The sequence below is a fragment of the Syngnathus acus genome, chromosome 5, assembly GCF_901709675.1.
Source record: "Syngnathus acus chromosome 5, fSynAcu1.2, whole genome shotgun sequence".
NCBI classification, from domain to species: domain Eukaryota; kingdom Metazoa; phylum Chordata; class Actinopteri; order Syngnathiformes; family Syngnathidae; genus Syngnathus; species Syngnathus acus.
This window is the reverse complement of record NC_051091.1, coordinates 9718891-9738484: the sequence shown is the minus strand read 5'-3', so window position 1 is coordinate 9738484 and position 19594 is coordinate 9718891. Positions and strand designations below refer to the sequence as shown.

At 41.8% G+C, this 19594-nt stretch overlaps 2 protein-coding genes across 19 annotated transcripts in view; one reads left to right on the top strand and one right to left on the bottom strand.

Moving 5' to 3' along the window:
* Positions 1–17284, top strand: part of LOC119123131 (receptor-type tyrosine-protein phosphatase gamma-like) — an 82227-nt gene extending 64943 nt beyond the window's left edge. Inside the window, exons 10-29 of the mRNA XM_037251975.1 lie at positions 312–420; positions 1314–1363; positions 1452–2187; positions 2986–3124; positions 5499–5590; positions 7191–7282; positions 9331–9427; positions 9563–9645; positions 9722–9856; positions 10632–10766; positions 10858–11030; positions 11140–11275; positions 11870–12016; positions 12882–12975; positions 13310–13386; positions 13489–13617; positions 14018–14164; positions 14250–14392; positions 14585–14720; positions 15357–17284. Coding sequence (XP_037107870.1) covers positions 312–420; positions 1314–1363; positions 1452–2187; positions 2986–3124; positions 5499–5590; positions 7191–7282; positions 9331–9427; positions 9563–9645; positions 9722–9856; positions 10632–10766; positions 10858–11030; positions 11140–11275; positions 11870–12016; positions 12882–12975; positions 13310–13386; positions 13489–13617; positions 14018–14164; positions 14250–14392; positions 14585–14720; positions 15357–15497 — 2991 coding nt within the window. The 3' untranslated portion in view covers positions 15498–17284. The remainder of the gene's footprint in view (positions 1–311; positions 421–1313; positions 1364–1451; positions 2188–2985; positions 3125–5498; positions 5591–7190; positions 7283–9330; positions 9428–9562; positions 9646–9721; positions 9857–10631; positions 10767–10857; positions 11031–11139; positions 11276–11869; positions 12017–12881; positions 12976–13309; positions 13387–13488; positions 13618–14017; positions 14165–14249; positions 14393–14584; positions 14721–15356) is intronic.
* A 148-nt stretch (positions 17285–17432) lies between these two features.
* cadpsb (Ca2+-dependent activator protein for secretion b) overlaps positions 17433–19594 on the bottom strand; it is a 50376-nt gene continuing 48214 nt past the window's right edge. For all 18 annotated transcript variants that reach the window (XM_037251985.1, XM_037251986.1, XM_037251987.1 and 15 more), the window contains 2 exons: positions 18752–18856; positions 17433–18678 (listed from right to left, as the gene is read on the bottom strand). In XM_037251985.1, coding sequence (XP_037107880.1) covers positions 18502–18678; positions 18752–18856 — 282 coding nt within the window. In that variant the 3' untranslated portion in view covers positions 17433–18501. The remainder of the gene's footprint in view (positions 18679–18751; positions 18857–19594) is intronic.

The following is a 19594-nucleotide window of genomic DNA, read 5'->3' as shown; positions in this document are numbered from 1 at the left end:
TACACCAGGGGTCTCAAACTCCAGTCCTCGGGGGCCGTATTCCTACATGTTTTCCAAGTTTCCCTCGTTAAACACACTTGATTCAATGATCAGGCTCCTGCAGAACGTGAGGATGAACTGATCATTTGAATCAGGCGTGTTTAACGAGGGAAACTTGGAAAACCTGTAGGAATGCGGCCCCCGAGGACTGGAGTTTGAGACCCCTGGTATACACAATGCGGAGCGGTGAATGTATTGATGCTCACTTAGTCAGTCGGTGTTTCAATTTGATCATTAGCTTTAAATGTGCGTTTGTTTGTGTTTTCTTGCAGAAAGCAGTTATCACTAATGTGTCCCCAGATGTCTTGTACCTATTCCGGGTACAGGCGGTATGTCAACATGACCTGCGCAGCGACTTCAGCCAAACGTTACTCTTCAGAGGTACGCTAATCCCCCCCCCCCCCCCGTGCCGAATCATACTTGCAGTTCACAAATTCACAGATTTGTGTTTGCCAGAAAATTCTATCAATCATCGGACTGAATAGAGAAAGAGTATGGCAATAAAGAAATATGTTGAAGTGGTAATATTTTTTTCCCCAGAATAAAATCCTCTGATCGCCATTTATTTTTAGAAAATGATATTAAATGAAATCGATAAATATACCTTGGGATGTTCCAATCCGGATTTTATGGTCATTTATTAACTACACTTTATCAATTGATTTTAGAGTTACTCACTCACTATTATTCTAGCAATCGTTTTATCTGTCATTTATTTTTTTCAATTAATTAAGATTAACAAAAAAAAAACATTCTATCCATATTGCCATCCCTCTATCTTATAAAAACACATCATTATTTCAGATTGACAGTACAGAAAACGCACAGTAAATTATGATTCAGTGACTGGTTTGGTCTGTAACATTTCGGAAAATAAGGAAAAATAATGATGTATGCATGTTTTGTTTGGATTGCCCGTGCCGTGTTGAGGAAAGGGGGAGGGGATGCTACACTGCACACAGACTGGTGTCTCGTTGGCTTCAGGCTAAAGTATGAGCTGCGGGTGATCGGTAATGAAAGGCAGACATCGGCATGCCGATTACTTTTTCATGAAAATTGGTCGACCGTCGTTGCCAGCCAATCAGACGAGCTCCTCTAGTTTAAGATATTATTATAAGCAATTATGGACAATTTTGTGGGGTGTCATTTTTTTTTCCTTCATTTGCAGTATTGACTATGAAATGTATGTGTATTTGATTAATACCATCATTACAGTATGCATAGGATTTTGACTTTTTTTTTTAAATATCTTTTTTACCTCCCTTGTATTGCAGCGAACACCACAAGAATATTTGAAGGTTCCCGCATCGTGAAGACCGGTATGGTAAGTTGACCAGTAGATGGCAGTGCAAAAGATTTACAGAATGCCATTTTAATCCTTGAGGTGACCTCATATAATCTGCCTCTCTCAGCCGACAGTATCTCCAGTGTCATCAGCTGACATGGCTCCCATCAGCTCCGGTTCCTCAACGTGGACATCGTCTGGCATCCACTTCTCCATTGTCTCCATGGCAACAGGGCTGGGCCCTTCCTCCAGTGGCAGTCAAGCCACGGTAGCATCGGTGGTTACGAGCACCTTCCTGGCAGGCTTGGGTGTCAGCGGTGGGGTCATCTCTTCTTTGCCCAGTTCTGTTTGGCCAACGCAGATACCAAAAGCCACTCAGAGCCCACCTCACTCATCCACCCCAGCCGCAAAGCCCAGCACGGAGCAAGTGGTGCCCCAGGTCGCCGAGACCGACTCTCCCCCTGAGGAAAAGCAGGCTACGTCCAAGGGTGAGGAAGAGGAAGACGAGGAAGGGGACGGAGAGGGAGAGCAAGAGGACAGAGGTGCGGAGAAGAAGAAAAAGAACAAGACGACACCCACCTATGAGAAAACGCAAGGCAACAGCACGGCGGCCAAAGAGACCGTCCTCCCCACCCCTGCGTCCACAGCCAAAGAGAAGGCCACAGCTCAAGGCAGCACAGCGCCTGCGAGCACGGTGGTCAGCCACCTGACCCCCCCACAGGAAAACCTCACAAACATCAACGCAGTAACCACTCAGGAGCCGCGAAATGACAGCGCCGAGATGCAGATTCCGCAGAGCTCCACTCTCTCACCAAAGATCAGCAGTGATGGGAAGCGTCTTTGGCCGTTCTCCATCCACACCGGTGAGATTTTGTCAAGTGTGAACATGCTTGGTGGCTTCACAAGCTGGTTTAGCTAAATAAATCTTGATTCAAGGACCAGCTCAGTCAAAGACTAAGCTCTGATGTAGGCTTTTGTATCTGAACAACACAGAAACCTGAGGGCAGGTGCCCGCGAGAGGTGTTGTGCCTCAAGCTTTTCTCTTGTGGGGCTGTTTGCTTCAAGAGAAAGCTGATTTAGATCTTTTTATTTTTAAGCTTAGGGCGCTGTAGGTAAGCCTGTCTGTACAAATGAGTTTAGCGTATTGCTGCTGGAATTTTTCTACTCTGTGGAAAAAGAACGTCAAATCAAGAGCAAGAAGTGGACAGTTAGGATAATGTGTGAGAATGGAGTCCTAATATGCGAAGGAATAAAAATTCAGTATTTTATAACAAATTAGATTCTATTGTCATTAGAAACTACATTATTATGAAGAATATTTTTTGTATTCAGATGTTTTTCCGCTCGCTTTTTGCTCACCACCATTTGCCCACCTGCGCTTCCTGTTTTATCAATTTATTTTTTAAACCTCTTTGTTCCACACTGCTTTTAGTTGGTCTTTTCTTCCAATTCATCCTCGAACGACTGGAACAGTGCAACAAATAATAACACTCACCTCATTAATCCCAATACGTTTTAATTCATTGTCTGTCGCAAAAGTCAGCATTTGCAAATGAGTCAGTTCTCAATTGGTTTACCCGGATAAATAAAATTCATCAAATTGTAATGCAATTTTGCATCAAAATACCCGACATTAAATTTGCATTTGTCTCTCGTCCCAGAGAGGACCACCTTGTCCAACGTGACCCGAACGCCTCACCCCGGCATGGGCAGGATGGTGTGGATTGTCCCTTTGGTAGTCGTGTCTGCTCTGACCCTCCTCTGCCTCATCATGCTGCTCATCGTGATGGTCTACTGGAGGTGAGACTTGCACAAGACGAAGGATCAAATTATGTATAAGTCTGAACAAAGATGCGCTGCAGGAATAACAGGCTTGTCGCCTTGTCGGGGGTCAACCTTTTTTTTTTTTTTTGCTCTCATCATTTATGGGTCACACCTCGAGCAGCGTGCGCCTATACATTTTTTTTCTACCATCGGTGCTTTAATTTCTGTGATGATTCCTTTGTGTGCCTTCTCGCTGCACAATGAAGGCCATCACCGTGCGAGGCTTGAGGCGGGAGACCTGAAGCCCCCGCCGTACCAACAGCGGCCCCAGCTGTGTTTTCATCTGCTCGGCTAATTTCCAGCCAAGCAAGTGAAGTTCCAGTAATTACCCGGGCCAAGCCACTAGCACATGTGGGATAGTTAATGAGTTACAAATGGCACTACTGGCTATCTCCTCAGCTGCTCTCATGCAAATTTATTTATTCCCCTCAAGATTCTGCATTATTATTTTATCTGTAGTATTTTAATTAGGTATTCTCATAATTATTCTATTCATTAATCTGGTAATCAAAATTACTTTTTGCCCAATTAAAGAATTGAAATGAATATGTAGAGGAGAAAGTTCTCCGCGGATTTGAATAGATTTGCCGGCTTCCTTTTTGTTTCTTTAATGCGGTGCACAGGTCATGGGTTTTATTTTTTTCATAGTGTGTTTACTCTTTGGGCTTGCATAATAGAAAATGAGATGTCAAATGGAACGGTCTTCTGTAATTAAAAAAGAAACTCAGAAACTCAGTATTTAAATGCAAAAACCAAGCATGTGGTAGTCATTTCCACTTTGAGTTTCACAATTTCATGAATATATATGAATATATTGAATGCATTGAAAAAATAAGTTGTCCTTCACTGTGTAATTCTACTTTACCTGATGTCACTTGAAGTGAGAGGATGAAGCTTCCCCGGTGAAAGTTTTGTTTCCAAAGTGGTCACAGATTTTGGCAGCAGAAGACTTTGATGCAAGAGCAAGGAATGCTCCAAGATACGGCCGGCCTGACCATCCCAGCGGTTGTTATGACAACTCTCACAGTTCAGACAGTGTCAGCTCCCGGGGGGGGGAGTGGCCATGATGAAAGATGAAATCAAACCATACTCTTTCCGTTTGAGCCGATCCCTGCTCATTAGCTACTTTCGCTCTTTAAGAACAAAATCCACTATTCTTCAAATTCACACATGATCGGTTTTAGAGGGGAAAGATGTCATCAGTTCAATGTCTGTGGGAGTATTTGTCTGGTGTGTTTGCTCCTCCTCACTTGTCAAGGTCACGAGCAGAACTCCAATGGACTTAATTGCAACACACATCTGGATGCCTCTGAGGCCTGAGCTGTTTGTTGAAAGCTCACAGATGTTTGAGGCCGGAACAAATCCCGCACGGCGCGTCGGTGTTGATGCCGCGCTTTTGCAACTGTCATCTTTTTTTGGAAAAGCCACGTTCATCTCGGGTTGTATTCCCTCAAAGCGAGCTGTTGAGGAGGACGCGCGGACCTCCCCGCTTAGGTAGCCGCAACGCATCTAGGGAGATTGATTGGAATTTGGAGGCTGTGACGCAAGCTGGGAACGTGCCCTCCTCAAACCCTCCCCTCACCATTCAATCCCTCCATCTCTCTCTTTCCATACCTTTGTCAATTCAAGGCAGTCCTTTTGTTTTGGTTGTGTGTCCATCCTAAAGAATGACTAGCGTCTGCAACCTTCTCTGCAAGTACAGGTAGGATCACACCTGGAATATATTTTTTCGTGGCACTGGTACTGAGATCGTCTCTTGGTATGTTTAGTCATTAGTCAGCACTTTTGTGTCAATGAGAGAGACTCCATGCTGGCTGATGAGGACTTGTAAGACTACTGTGTCTTTTAAGGGCCTCCATAAATTCTAATTGTTCCCCCCCCCCATCATGCACCATCCATTCATTTCTATCCATTGTGCAGGACATTTTGAATGCATGCGCAATTCATTGTAGAAGATTAATTTGGTGACGCTGCAAATATAATCAACACATTTATCATTTTTTACGAGATGCTTTGGAAAATTGGATGTATGTTAGCTAAATGGATGAGCTTGCAGACTCTTAATATTAAATAACTTTTTTGCAGCACGTGCACTTTGTTCTTCAATATGCTCCTATTATGTTGCTTTCAAAGCATAGCGGATGTTTTTTTGAGTGCGCCACATTTTGTCCCTGAGCGGATGGTGTTTGTTCGAGATGACACCTCTTAGCTGTTTACGTCACCTGTGGTCTGTTTGGCAAAATCGGTGTGTCATGTTGGACGTGGTGTCTTTATTTTGCATCATCTAAGGCAATATTTGCTTGTCTTTTTGATGGCAGCTCACTCGACAGTTTTTCTTTTGTCCCTGCAGGAGGTTTTTCCAGACAGCTCACTTCTATGTGGAGGAAAGCAGCTCTCCTCGGGTGGTGGCCAATGAGAGCATCCCCTTCATCCCAATACCAGGTAGACACTCTGCAGCAAATTGTACTATTTTAACACCGTCGACCTTTGTTTGTTTTCTCACTTTGTCCATTTTTTTCTTTATATACTCCAATGAGTCGGCCTGTTTAAATTGCATTATTTAATGGGGGAAACTAATTCAAAATAAAGCGGCTAATTCCAGAGGTATTCTGAAATCACCATAAACATTTCTCAAATGGCTCTGTCTCTGCTTCTTTGATGTGCATATTTGCACAATTTAAGTTCATTTACATGTGAAATGACTCTGGGAGTCCCTTTGCAGCTGAGTATGAGGGCTGGCTGGCTGGCTTTTTTTTTTTTTGCTTGCTCTCTTTTAATGTTCCCGGCAACGGCGCACTGGCTGGCTGCTAGTTGATATCAGGCTTAAGTTTCTCAGTCACAAAGCTCTGTGACATTTGAAGACGGCGATATCGTAGTCACAAAGCACAGCTGATGTCGCCGTCGACTGCACATTAAAATTCCACTTTCATTGCTTGTCGCCTCCTTTCTCCCTTTTATTTGCGTTGTAGTGTTCCCACAGCATATATTGTCAGAATAACTGAACAGACGACGGAATTGAGTCCACCTAGTTCAAGGAAAGGGAAACTCATAGAGCTGTGACCTAAACGGACCCGTAAAATGTATAAGTATTTAAACGTTTACATTATGCTAAGAGATGGATGAAGAAGCGCTTATATGCTTTCGAGATCTAATTCGTTCATTCGAGGTTCTTTCAACCGCAACCGTCCAATAGGCTGAAGGACATTGTGATAAATGGATGGATTAGCAAAGATGAATCCGCTTTTACTGTGTGACCAGGTCGGCCTTTTTTGGGTCCCAGGTGCAATGGTGTGTTCATTTAAACATTAGCCAGCATCAGACGCCATGACAGCTGGGCCCCCGGGCTCTATTGTCCCTGTGAGGCTGCTCCAACAGCCGTATCAAAGATCCCTCGTGTGTGACCTCAAGATGATAGGGCTCCACGGAGACAGATGCTTCCACCATAAATGCTGAAAATAACACATTTGTGGCACCAGTTACAGCAGCTCTTCCCTGTTTTTGTACCCCGTTGACTGTTTTCAATTGGCCTTATCTGTAAAGAAAATTTAATGACCTTGGAGAGTGGATTAGATAATTAGATAGACTGACGACTGTGTAGTAGTGAACTGTGGAGATACAACGTTCAATTCTTTTTCAACATCTTAGTTATTTGGATTTGTAAGGCATGGATAAAATAAAGCCCAGTGATGCACTTGGGCTTTCTGGCAAGAGCCAAATTTTGCTGTGCATTTTTGAGTCGCCTCATTTTTACTACAAAGCCCATTTTTACTCTTATGGGTGTAGTTAGCTAGCAGACTAAGCCTAAACTCAGCCCACAGCGTCTGAAGTCTGAGATAACGTCTTGGTTTGTGATTTTCGAGGCTGATATAATTTTTTTTTTTTTTACTCCGAGAATTTTGGTGGGCCTGTTAATATCCCTATTTAGTGTGGCGAGTCAAGGTATTTTTATTTTTGTTTCACAGGGACTTTAAATGGTGTGGGGTTTTTTTATGATTTAATTTAACAAATAAAATGTTCTTTCTGTGTTTTGCGCTCACTGTAGATGACATGGAGGCCATTCCTGTCAAGCAGTTTGTCAAACACATCATGGAGCTCTACAAAAACAACCTGCAAGGTTTCTCTGAGGAGTTTGAGGTAATTCTTTAAAATTATTATCATTACGTAATTTCTCACAATATCAAGTTGAAACTGACCGTGTAGAACTTTTTAAAAAAATGTTATTGTTCATTTATTTCAAAAATCCATTATTAATTTTAGTAATACACAAAAAAAATTACATCGTTCTTTTTTTATTATAATTTTAGGTCTGGTAATTGCTAATTACATTGGTCACGCCTCACCGTTCATCATAAAGAATTGAATGGTCTATGAGTCAGCCAACCCAGGCACTCCAATTTTTTCATAACGTGCACATATTGAGAAATAGCGCACCACCATTCGTCTTTCTTCCAGAGAATTCTGCGTGCAAATGCTAATTATTAAAAAGGAACAAAATCCCCAAATTTTAAAAACAAGAATACCATACGTTTTTGTGGCCACATTAAGAAAACATGAGACTCGTGATTAATATTACATTTATGGAATACAAATTCAACAGAATAATTCATCAACGTAAGGCGGCACCATGTTAGGAAAATCATTTTCAGCTGCAGACTGGAAGTGTCATTGCAGCACAAGCGGCGGTCGGAATTGTCTCGGCTAAGAGATTGTTGAAAGTGATGGATTTCAACTTTCGATCATGCATCATCATGGTTGGGATGGAAAATTGTTGTAATTCAACTGCTTGATGGGAAACACATCCACACAAAAAAAATCTACAATATATGTTCATAACTTTGTAAGTAGGACAGGAGAAAGAATTCTATTGCTCCGTTTTGAATTGACAGAATATGACAATTTGTGTAACTCTTACAAAAAAAATTAAATGTGGAAATGATATTGGCAAATTAATGAAGACAAAACAGTCCACTTTATTTTAAGGCATATTTTTCTGAAAATGTTGTGTTGAATTCTAAATGGAAAACCTTCAGGGACATTTGGCTTCAGATCATCACGTTCCTATTGATAGCTTTTGATTGCATGGTCACTATCTGTTTCTCAGCTGTGTTGAAATTCTCGATTGAAGCACTCAATAAGCACTAGAACAAAACTACTCATGCAAACTTGACAGACTTTTTTTTTGGGTTGCATCAACCAATACATTTGTTATCGCTTCCAAAAATCAAACATCTCTTCTCACAGTTTACTGATGTCTTCTTGCTTTGCACAAATGTACCAAAAAGTCTGGCTATGGCCACACTGGAGCTTTCAGTACAGCTCTAACAAAACCAAGCAAGCATCAGAGCATTCAGCCCGAACCGAGCAATGCACTCGCCGTCCTCCCCGCGGACTATTCAGCATGGTGCCATGTTCCCCTTCAACTTTGCTCTTTTTGGATAGTTATTTGGGAGAAAGACACACAGACAGATTTGGAGTTAATTAGGGTGAAAGCAGGTGAAAAAAAAAAAAAAAAAACACGAAAGCTTGGCTCCTGAAGGCTGCTCTTTAATTGGGTCGTTTGGCGTCCGGCTCATACGCTCATTTGTCATGTAAATACAACACGGAGAAGGAGGGAAAGAAGGTTTTTTGAGTTCAATCTCTAATATCGTTGGCCGTGCTGATACATGAACCAAATCGCTTGGTTTTTACTTGGCACTTTTTTTTAGTTGTACACGCAGGATGGATTGAGGAACCTGACCTTTTTTTTTTTTCCTTAACGAGTGACTTGATGTTGTGTATGTTTTGAACCAGTGGAGGCGTGATGGGTTTTAATACTTTGCAGCATCCAGCAGAGAGCACTATTAATTAAAGCCCAACTACTAACTAGAAATTAAAGCGTGGGTACAGGAAATGAGTTAAGTTCACCGCAGGACCATTTTTGAAGGGACGTTTGGTCTAAATTTTGCTCTTGGTGGAAAATGAATAGGATGCCAAAATTAGTCGAGCCTTTTTTTTTCTTTAGCTGCTCGACTGTCTGGATGCTTTTACATAATGACATGCTCATATTTGCCTGTTTTGTCATGCATTTAAAATAATAAAAGATGATAATTTTTTTATGCAATAAAGCAAATGACACAGTTTAGTTAAATGCAATAGAAAATGATTCAATCCTGTTTTGTTTTTTTCTTGCTTTCCCACCCCAGGAGGTCCAGCGTTCCACGGCCGACTTGAAAATCACTGCGGAACACTCCAATCATCCTGACAACAAGCACAAAAACAGATACATCAACATTGTGGCTTGTGAGTCTGCTGTGAAATGAGATTAGAAAGGATGTCTACTGCGGAGGAATCCTCTCGTGTTTTCCTAACCTACATTCTTACCTTTAACAATAATTTGTTCAAATATATCGATTACACCCGCCCCCTCCCCCGCAGATGACCATAGCCGGGTGAAATTACGAGCATTGGCCGGGAAAGACGCCAAACATTCCGATTACATCAACGCCAACTACGTGGACGTGAGTTGAAACGCTTCGTGTTACGTTTAAGTTGTCTGAACATCACTTTCATTGTGAATCATGTGACTTGCGTCAGGGCTATAACCGGCCCAGAGCATACATCGCTGCCCAGGGTCCACTTAAGTCCACCTTTGAAGACTTCTGGAGGATGGTGTGGGAGCAGAACACCGGAATCATTGTCATGATCACAAACCTCGTGGAGAAAGGACGGGTGGGCTAACATGCACACTGGCAAAACCAAAATCTAAGCAACCTCATGCGTGATATTTCTCATAATTGATTCAAGGTTGTGTTTTTTTTATTCAAGTTAAAGCTGGCAAAAAAAAATCAAAACCTTGTTAGGTATTGGTAGAAATAAATCAGATCCCTGAAAAGGAAAAAAAAAAAAGCCTGAATCAGAAGTGAAATATTGTTGCAGTGACTCCACATCTGTTTTCAAGTTCATAATTTGCAAAATGAACTTTTTGAGCTTTGGCTGTATTTCGTGGCATTTTGATACCAATGTTTACGTTAGATGAGTAGTTTTATTTAGAGCGAAGTAGTTTGCTTTCCTGGCATGTTGGTGCCAAGAAACTTGGCCGAGAAGCTTCAATTAGGCTAAAGTTTTATGTATTGTGTTTTATGTTGTCATAACTTGTTATGGAGATTTTATGATTCGTTATGAGTAGGTTTATCTTAAAATAAAAAATACCATAATGCTTCATGTGTAGGCTGTAGAAACACTCTAGTTTTATAAGACATTCATGTGCTATTGTTAGGCTAGCTGGACATCATTTTTTAAGAAAGTACAAATTTCTTTCAGATAATAAAATCCGTATATATTCTTATTTTAAGCGTCTTTGGGTTTTTGAAAAGCGCTATACAAATTTAATGAATTATTATTATTAATTATTATTATTTTGGACCGAAGACCAGTTTTTGCCGTCTTTATGGTCAATGTATGCTTCCATCAGGAATGATGAAATGTCAATTGCTGTGTTTTACAGAGGAAATGTGACCAGTACTGGCCAACAGAGAACAGCGAGCAGTACGGAAACATCATTGTGACGCTGAAAAGCACCAAAGTGCACGCCTGCTACACTTTGCGCCGATTTCTCATACGGAACACAAAAGTCAAAAAGGTCCATTTTTAAAATTGTTAATTATCAGCTCGACGATACAATACACTGTGTTCTAATTCGCGGTTGATTTTTATTTTTTTTTCTCCCTCAGGGTCAGAAGGGGAACCCAAAGGGGAAGCTCAACGAGCGTATCGTTATCCAATACCACTACACTCAGTGGCCTGACATGGGCGTGCCAGAGTACACCCTCCCCGTCCTCACCTTCATCAACCGCTCATCAGCGGCCCGCACTGCAGACATGGGCCCGGTCCTGGTGCACTGCAGGTACCATCCATTACTTAAATGAACATTAATTATGAGCATTAGACGCTGGAAATGTGCTGACGGGCCTTAGCGGCGGCGGCGTGCTCATACTGCTTTGTGCTGGCCTCAGTGCAGGGGTTGGCCGCACAGGAACGTACATTGTCATTGACAGCATGCTGCAACAAATCAAGGACAAAAGCACAGTCAGCATCCTGGACTTTCTTAAACATATCCGCACACAGCGCAACTACCTGGTCCAGACTGAGGTAAGACCCCCAGCAAACACGTTCAAAAAAGGCTTCCGTGGTTTTAAATGCTTCGGGAGAGAAAGCTTGAACATGACTTTGATCACACTTTGAGCTGACTCGTCTTATTTTATGTGGGTGGTGGGACGACTTTCTTATTTTGCATTTGGAGAAGTCAGTTTAAAATAATTTATTTGATTTTTTTTTTTCTTTTTCCACAAGGCGCCCTCATTTTCCACTAAGTGGCCTAAAGGGTTTTAATAAATTATCCCCACACACATTTTCATCAACACTGGCATACTTAAACGTTGATGCAAGGCAGGATGAAGACAGAATTGTCACACTTGTGTCAAAATGTCAGCCAAAAGCAGACTCATCAGAGTAGGCGTGTAGTTCTAATCTTCTAGTGTGCAATTTCCCGTGCATACTGTAACCTCAATTTCACCTTTCACCATCAAGTAGTTATTTGTAGCGAAGCCGATGTTTTTCTGCCGGATCCAACCAGCGACCTCCGCCACCATCAAAATAAATGTCTTTCTTGTGTTAGCATTTTCTGTAAACTCTTCATTTACATTCATGAACATTTTGATTGTTGTATTGTGTGTTCAACTTCAGGAGCAGTACGTGTTCATTCACGATGCTCTGATGGAGGCCATTTTCAGCCGAGAGACAGAGGTGCCCGCCTGGCAGCTGCACGGCTACGTCAACAGCATCCTCACACCAAATTCGGTCAGCCGCACCCGTCTGGAGAAGCAGTTCAGGGTGAGTTTATAACCTTGCGCTATTGTCACATGATCCCTATTGGCATCTTTTGGAAAGGAGGCGGTCTCTTGATCGGAAGCTTGTTAAAACCGTGTACGGGAACAGCAGTAATCCCATTTTATCCGCCGGGGGGATAGAGATCACGTCCTGCCGCGTGAGAGTGAATAACGGCGAGTGCAGTACAGTGCAGTTGTTGATGGTCTGCCCAAATTGTTTTGTGAGAGTTCCAACTGTAAATATGCCAAAAACTATCATCCAACATAGCATCATAGTTCAACCCATCTTATAATAAATTTACCCACAGAAACAGATTTCTTATAGATGATTTGATTATGCATTTCTGAAATCTTCCTTTAACGACCCAGTCTAATTAAAGAATGTATTTGTTTCCTATTAGACCGGAATACGGCGCCATCTTGTGGCATCTCGGACTGTTATAGAAAGAACACGGAAACATGATTTTACTCTCATCCAGTAGCTGGCGATTGTTCCAAAATTGAAACTAGCCTAAAATTACTGAGATTTTTTTTTCTGCAGACATGATTTTTAACTATTAATAAAAAACAAGTCAAACCATTAAAGACAACAATCAAACCGAACACAAAAACAAAGAAACAATTACTTCTTTCCCAATTGGATTGACTCCGAGGTTTTGCGGCATCCCGTAATAGATTGTTCTGACCGAGATTGCATTTTACCCAGAGGCAGGGTTCTCTGTTGTCGTCTGTTGTTGCACTTGCTCTGAAGGAAGCATGTCTATTGTACTAATTAAAAATAATAAAAAAAGCCAGTGTGGGTTTTCACAGTCTGTGTGTTTGATTGATTCTAACACCATGTGATTGACTTTTCGCTTCTCCGTCACCAGCTGCTGACTCAATGCAACACTCGATTTGTGGAGTGTTTCAGTGCTCACAAAGACTGCAACAAGGAAAAGAACCGCAACTCCTCCGTGGTTCCATGTGAGTGTCTCGTCCGATCTTGCGATGCTTGTTAATACGTAAAACGAAAAAAAAATGTCTCGCATGAATAAGCAACAAGGTAGCATTTCCTCATCTAACCGGTGCCAGTATTTCGGCTGTACATTATTAAAGACAATTCATGGTCCAAAATTAGAATCTATTTCCATAATCCCATAAGTTAATCGCTGGATGCATTCGTGGCGCCCGGCCAGAGGAAATGGAGGTTGTTGTTGCTATAGCAACAGTGAGAAATGGTAATGAACGCGTGTGCTATCAGCCAGTGTGATTACAGCGCTCCGGGTTCTGACTCGAGTGTGCGTTTCTGCTTCCACAGCCGAGCGAGCGAGGGTGGGTCTCACCACTTTGCCTGGCATGAAAGGCACCGATTATATTAATGCGTCCTACATAATGGTACGGCCTCGTCAGCTCCGCCCATGCCATTTATGCATCTGTCCAAATGCACTCCGCACTCCTTTAAAAAAAAAAAAAAATCTTGCCCTTTTCTCTCCGCAGGGTTACTACAGGAGTAACGAGTTCATCATTACCCAGCATCCTTTGCCCCACACCACCACTGATTTTTGGAGGATGATTTGGGACCATAATGCACAAATTATTGTCATGTTGCCTGACAACCAGGGCTTGGTAAGCAACTTGTATACATAGTTTTGTCAAGTTTTGGAATGTTTTGAAAGAAACCTCCCAATGACAACAGATTCCAATTTATTATACACAGATCATTTCACATCCAAACAGTAACTTGCACACCCTGCAAGCAAAAACTGTTAATTTAATAGATGCAAGCTGCTATCAAATCGGGAGGCCTGTGTTGAAATATTAAGATGTTTTTGATTAAAATAGCTTGGAAATGAGCTGACAATTTTCAGGAAGCTATAAAATGTTTTGAAACTACTAAAACAAAAACTCCCAATCCAGATGTTCTTACTCTGATAAGACAAAGAAATTGAATTTTTTTTTTTTTTTTTTTTAAGCCTACCGGTAATTTCAGCTTTTTTTTTTTTTTTTTGTGCTCCATTCTGTGCAGGCTGAGGATGAGTTTGTTTACTGGCCGAGTCGCGAAGAGGCCATGAACTGCATCGCCTTCACCGTCACGCTCATAAGTAAGGACAGACTGTGCCTCTCCAACGAGGAGCAGATTATCATCCACGACTTCATCCTGGAAGCCACGCAGGTACCCGCGTTGTGCAAGTGCTTTCAAATCATGTCCCGCCTCCTCGCATGAGCGTAACGTTCCTTTTTATTAACGTGTGCACCAGGACGACTACGTTCTGGAGGTGAGACACTTCCAGTGCCCCAAGTGGCCCAATCCCGACGCTCCTCTCAGCAGCGCCTTTGAGCTCATCAGGGTCATCAAGGAGGAGGCCATGACTCGAGATGGCCCCACAATTGTGCACGATGAGTATGTTTTTTTGTTTTTTTTTTAAACTTCCTCCAAGGTTATTTTCTACCAAATGACTTTTTCTTAAGTATCGCTTTTCAGGTACTTTATCCAAGACAGCTTCTTACTGCACCATTTCAAACGTCACTTTCCACCCCCGGTTGGATTTGTCTCCTGCAGCTGCATGCGATTGATTGTTCCGCCTCCTCGCAGGTACGGCGCGGTGTCAGCGGGGACACTGTGCGCTCTCACCACGCTGTCGCAGCAGTTGGAGAACGAAGGCGTCGTCGACATCTATCAGGTGGCCAAGATGATCAATCTCATGAGGCCGGGAGTCTTTACAGATATTGTAAGTAGACTGTGGGATTGGAAAAATCATTTTAATGTTTTTAATCAGTACAACAGACTATTTAGTGAAGCTAATTGGGTTTTAATGTCGTTTGCTACAGTAATCACCAGCCTATTCACAGTTGACTAATTGTGAATTTGCCTATTTCTGTTCTGCTCCCATTTTGTCTTCAACTTTCTTAGGGCACATAGTTTTGGTGCATTACGGCATTCTTCATTAGCGTAATATAAAGGATGTGGCCACCGGCGGTACATTTTCTTCTTCCATTTTCTTTTGGCAGTTGGCACATAGTTCTGGTGCACTACCGCCACCTTCTGGCCACCAGCCAAGAAAGTCAACACAATTAGGTCTTTTTTTTTTTTAAACGCCAGAGTCGAGTTTTAATTTTACTAGTGTAAATAACAGACCCAGTCAAACTATGAAAAGAGCATAATTTATACGTACGGCATGCTTCTTGCACCCCACAAGGACACGTGCTGAATGTAGATGATAGTTTTAACGGGTACACTTAAGTTCTGCTCATGGTCAATTTTTGCCCACCAGAGGGCAATCAAACGTTTAGTTCTGCTTCACCCACCTCTACACACCACTTCATTTCATGTCTGTTGCGTATGTGTGTGTGCGTGCATGGTGCAGGATCAGTACCAGTACCTTTACAAAGCCATGCTGAGCCTGGCGGCTAGCGGAGAATGCGGCCCCATGCACACGGACATTAACGGGGTGGCGGTAATGGCGGACCAGTGCGACCCTGCCGAGAGCATGGAGTCGCTCGTTTGAGGAGCAGCGTCCAGGCACTTCATTTCTACAAGAACTTCTTCTCCTTCTCCCCCCCTGAGAGGCCTTTTTTGCCAGACTATTGATTAAATAATTGAAAAAAAAACTTACTATTACTTTTTATACTGACAAACATTTTGGGATATTTATTGTTTTTGCCCCCCTCCCCTCACTTTTTTTTTTTTTTTTAATCATTTCTCATCCTCAAATCCCGCTGAGTTTGTATCCCGTTAACGTATGGAAGAAATGAGAGAGAGAGAAAAAACAAGCAGCTCTTGTCCACTTTGCACTCAACTATCAGTGTTACTGCCCAACTTTACCCAAGGACGTCGCACGTTCAACTCGGACCCGAGCGCACCGCTGAAATGTCAAAGCGACGAAGGAGGACATCCCGACGTCCATTTTGGAACCTGTGTGTCATCAAACTTTGAGACCGCAGGTCACATGACTCTTCGTGTGCCGACACTTCCCCATCCACATCAATAGCTCTCGTAAACTAAACAAAATGGCTTCTTTTGCTCGTCATGGCATCCAATGTGAACATTTATTGCTTTTTACAGGGATTTATATTGTTATACTGTTTTGTAATATATATCTCTATATATTATATCCTTAATAGCCAATCACTCTTTGCCTATTTGTGGACTGGCTGTTTTAGTGCTGTGGGTTTGGATCATGTTCACACAGCTTTGCCAAATGTTATTATTGTGAAACATTTCAACAAAGGGACGCTGATCAGCCAAAAACTAACAAAAAAAAAGTAAAAAAAAATAAGTTTCAATTGTCAAAGTGCAGATACATTTCCTCGACTATATGCAGATTAATATACAAAATAAAAGGTTGTTAAGAAATGCATGAGGATTGTGAAGCTGTTGTACTTTTTACTGGTTTGAGGTTGGCGCTCAGATTTTGTTTTGTTTTTGTTTTTTAATCTACTTCCCTGTGAATTGTGTTTTGTCTCCAGTGGAAATAAAACGTTTTTTTGCCACTTGAGTCAACAGGTAACCTCAGCAGTTGCTAAAGGACCTCTACTGTCTCACAACCCTTTTAGAATGATGAAGACATTCAGCACTCTTTCTATCCATCACCTTTCTCTGCTTGTTTTTTTATTTTAGTTGCACATCGATTGAATGTCTTAATGGATGAGTTATGTTAATGATTTTTCGCTTTGGCACTTTTTTGGTTCTGTCGATCACTATTGTTGGTTTACCTTGTCTACTGTGACTCAGCCTTCTTAAATATATGAAACATTAAATGGCCCACACTTTAGCTGCTTTCTGGCTTTTTTCATTTGAACCAAAAGACCACTTTTTATGGTTGTTTCTTTGGACCAGACATGTTCTTTTCGTAATGGTAATATTCCAAATGTTCCTTTCTTTTTTTTTTTTGTAGGATTATGAAGTAAAACCTTTGAAATTTGTTCAGTACAGATCAAATTTAACTGAGCAACAATTACTCTTCACATTCCTCATTCTAACTGCATTTCTTTATTTATATTTTATTGACCTGTTTGCTAAAGGAGATCATATTTTAAAGTAATTCAATAGACGTAAAACACACAAAGATTGCTGTAACCTCTGTCATATATACATGGTAATTTCTTTTCTAAAAAAAAAAAAAAAATACATCAGGGGTCGCATGTGAACAGTCTTTCTCAACTAAAGAATATTAAGACAAACCTAAGCCATCAGCAAAGCCATGCAGCACCAAAAAAATGCAGTAACGGTAAGTAGTTCTTGTTCATCAGTGTTTAGCAATAGCATAACATTATTAAAAAGAATTAAGAGGCATATTGTATTTTATGTTAGTGTTCTTACACTTAAAGCACATATTTACTCGTTCGTGTATGCATATTGTCTGGTTACATTTAATTTTATTTATATGTGGCGTTCATGGCTCTCTCAGCAAAAATGTATTTATCAAATAAGCAGGCGTAGGTGACACATGTACAGTAATTTTTATTCATAGGCCACAGCTCTTGCATATTACAACCGTTGGCGTTCAGAAGGCAAAAGAAAAGACAAAAGAAAAAGCAAGAATGAATCCACCAGCTAAATGACACGGGAAAGTGGAGAGATAGGGAGAAAAAAAGTGTTTGGGAAGGGTTGGAACCCACAAGCATGCAGCGATGGCTCAGAATGCAATGTACAGCATTTTATATTTATATATATATTTATATCATATATACAGAACAACAGTGAGACCCAAGCCAGACATCTCATTCCACACAGATACACAACAAAGACAGACCATTTTTTTTGTCATTCATAAAAAAAATTAAAATCAGTTTTACTCTTTTCTCTGTAAAAGTGCAACTCAATTAATATAGAACCTGTTTTCTTTTTTTTTTTTCTCGTTGAATGTGGAAATAAAAATAGAATCTCCCGAGTTATCAAAATGGAGCGAGAATGGAGAGTATTGCATCTCTAGAATCCCCTCGTGCTGAGGCTGAAGGTCGAAGGTCAAAGTGTATCTAAGACGGAGGCCGTCAACAAAAAACAGAGGATTCTCGTCACTCTCGAAGCAAGTTGGCGTTCACTTGAAAACAGACAAAGAAAAGGCTCCACACACACACACACACACACACACACACACACACACACTCATTGTTACGACAATGTACCATGAATGAATGGAGAGTACGACAAAGAAGCGCCATTTACGTACATAGTTTGCATTGGACAGGGGGGACACACACTATTTAATCTCACTCAAATGCTTCTCCATATTGCTTAGTAACACAGAAATGAATTTAGAAATGAATCGGTGCTATCTTTATTATGACACAGCTAAACTGCCAATCAATGGTTATTTTTTTTTATTGTGTTTCCTCAATATAAGCACTATTTTTTTTTTCATTATTATTAGTTTATAGTTCCTTCATAGGCAAATCGAGCTGACAACGAGGTCCTAGAGTGGCTATCTGAGTTGGTACATGCATCGGTTAACCAGGCTAAAGTCAAAAGTGTGATTAAGAGGGCAGGGAGGGGGTTGGGTGCGTGCCCCTCTAGTCGTCCTCCTCGTCCTCTTCGTCGCTGTCCTTCATGGAGATGCCCTGCATGCCTCCTTCCCTCACCGAGGCCGTGGCCTCCTCCAAAGTCAGCCTGTTGCGCACCGTGTCGTACATCTTGCTGTTCAGGGTCGAGTCCAGTACGCCCTGCAGGCGGAAGTCACGGTACTTTTTCTGCCGGGGTGGGATCACAAAGGTTAGTACGCAACAAACGCACAGTGCATATTTGGCCCGCGGCCCGAGTCACCTTGGTGATCCTGATGAGGATCTTCAGCTGGTAGACGTGCAGCTGCTGCTCCATACGTTCGGTGAGCCAGGTGCCCAGCAGGTTCATGGTGGCAGTGTACCATTGCTGAAATAAATAAACACAACACTCTCCAGCAAGAACACACACACATCGCACATGTGCAAAGGACGCCAGGAAAAACATCGCCAGTCAGCCGGTTAGTTTGAAACCCTAACCCTAGTTTGAAGCCCTAACCCTAGCTTTAAACCCCACTTTAAAACATTGACCCCTTTTATGAAACCCTAGTTTGAAACCCTAACCCAAGTTTGAAACCCTAAAACTAACTTTAAACCCTAATTTGAAACATTAACCCTAGTTTGAAACCCTAACTTTAAACCCTACTTTGAAACCCTAGTTTTAAACGCTAGTTTGAAACCCTAACCCTAGCTTTAAATGCTAGTTTGGAACCCCAACCCTCATTTTAAATGCTGCTTTGAAACCCTAATCCTAGTTTTAAACCCTACTTTAGACCCTAACCCTAGTTTTAAACCTTACTTTGAAAGTGTCAGGGTCCGGGAGGTTTTTCTCTTGTCCACAGGGGGCAGCTGTGAGCAGAGTGGCGGAGGACCCACAGGTGTGGCTGATCCCCACAGGTCTGGCTGATCAGGCTCGTTAGGGGAAGGCTTTTAAGGAGCGTGCTGCCAGCGGCTCGTCGCCTGCCTATGTGAACTCCACTACGGCTGTGCCTTTAGCAATTATCCAAGTCAACCCTACTCGTTTACGTTGCGTCTCCTGAGTCTTCTGTCTGCCTGTTCGATCTTCACCTTGTTTCTAACCAACTCTGACTCTTTGTTGTTCCCTTCC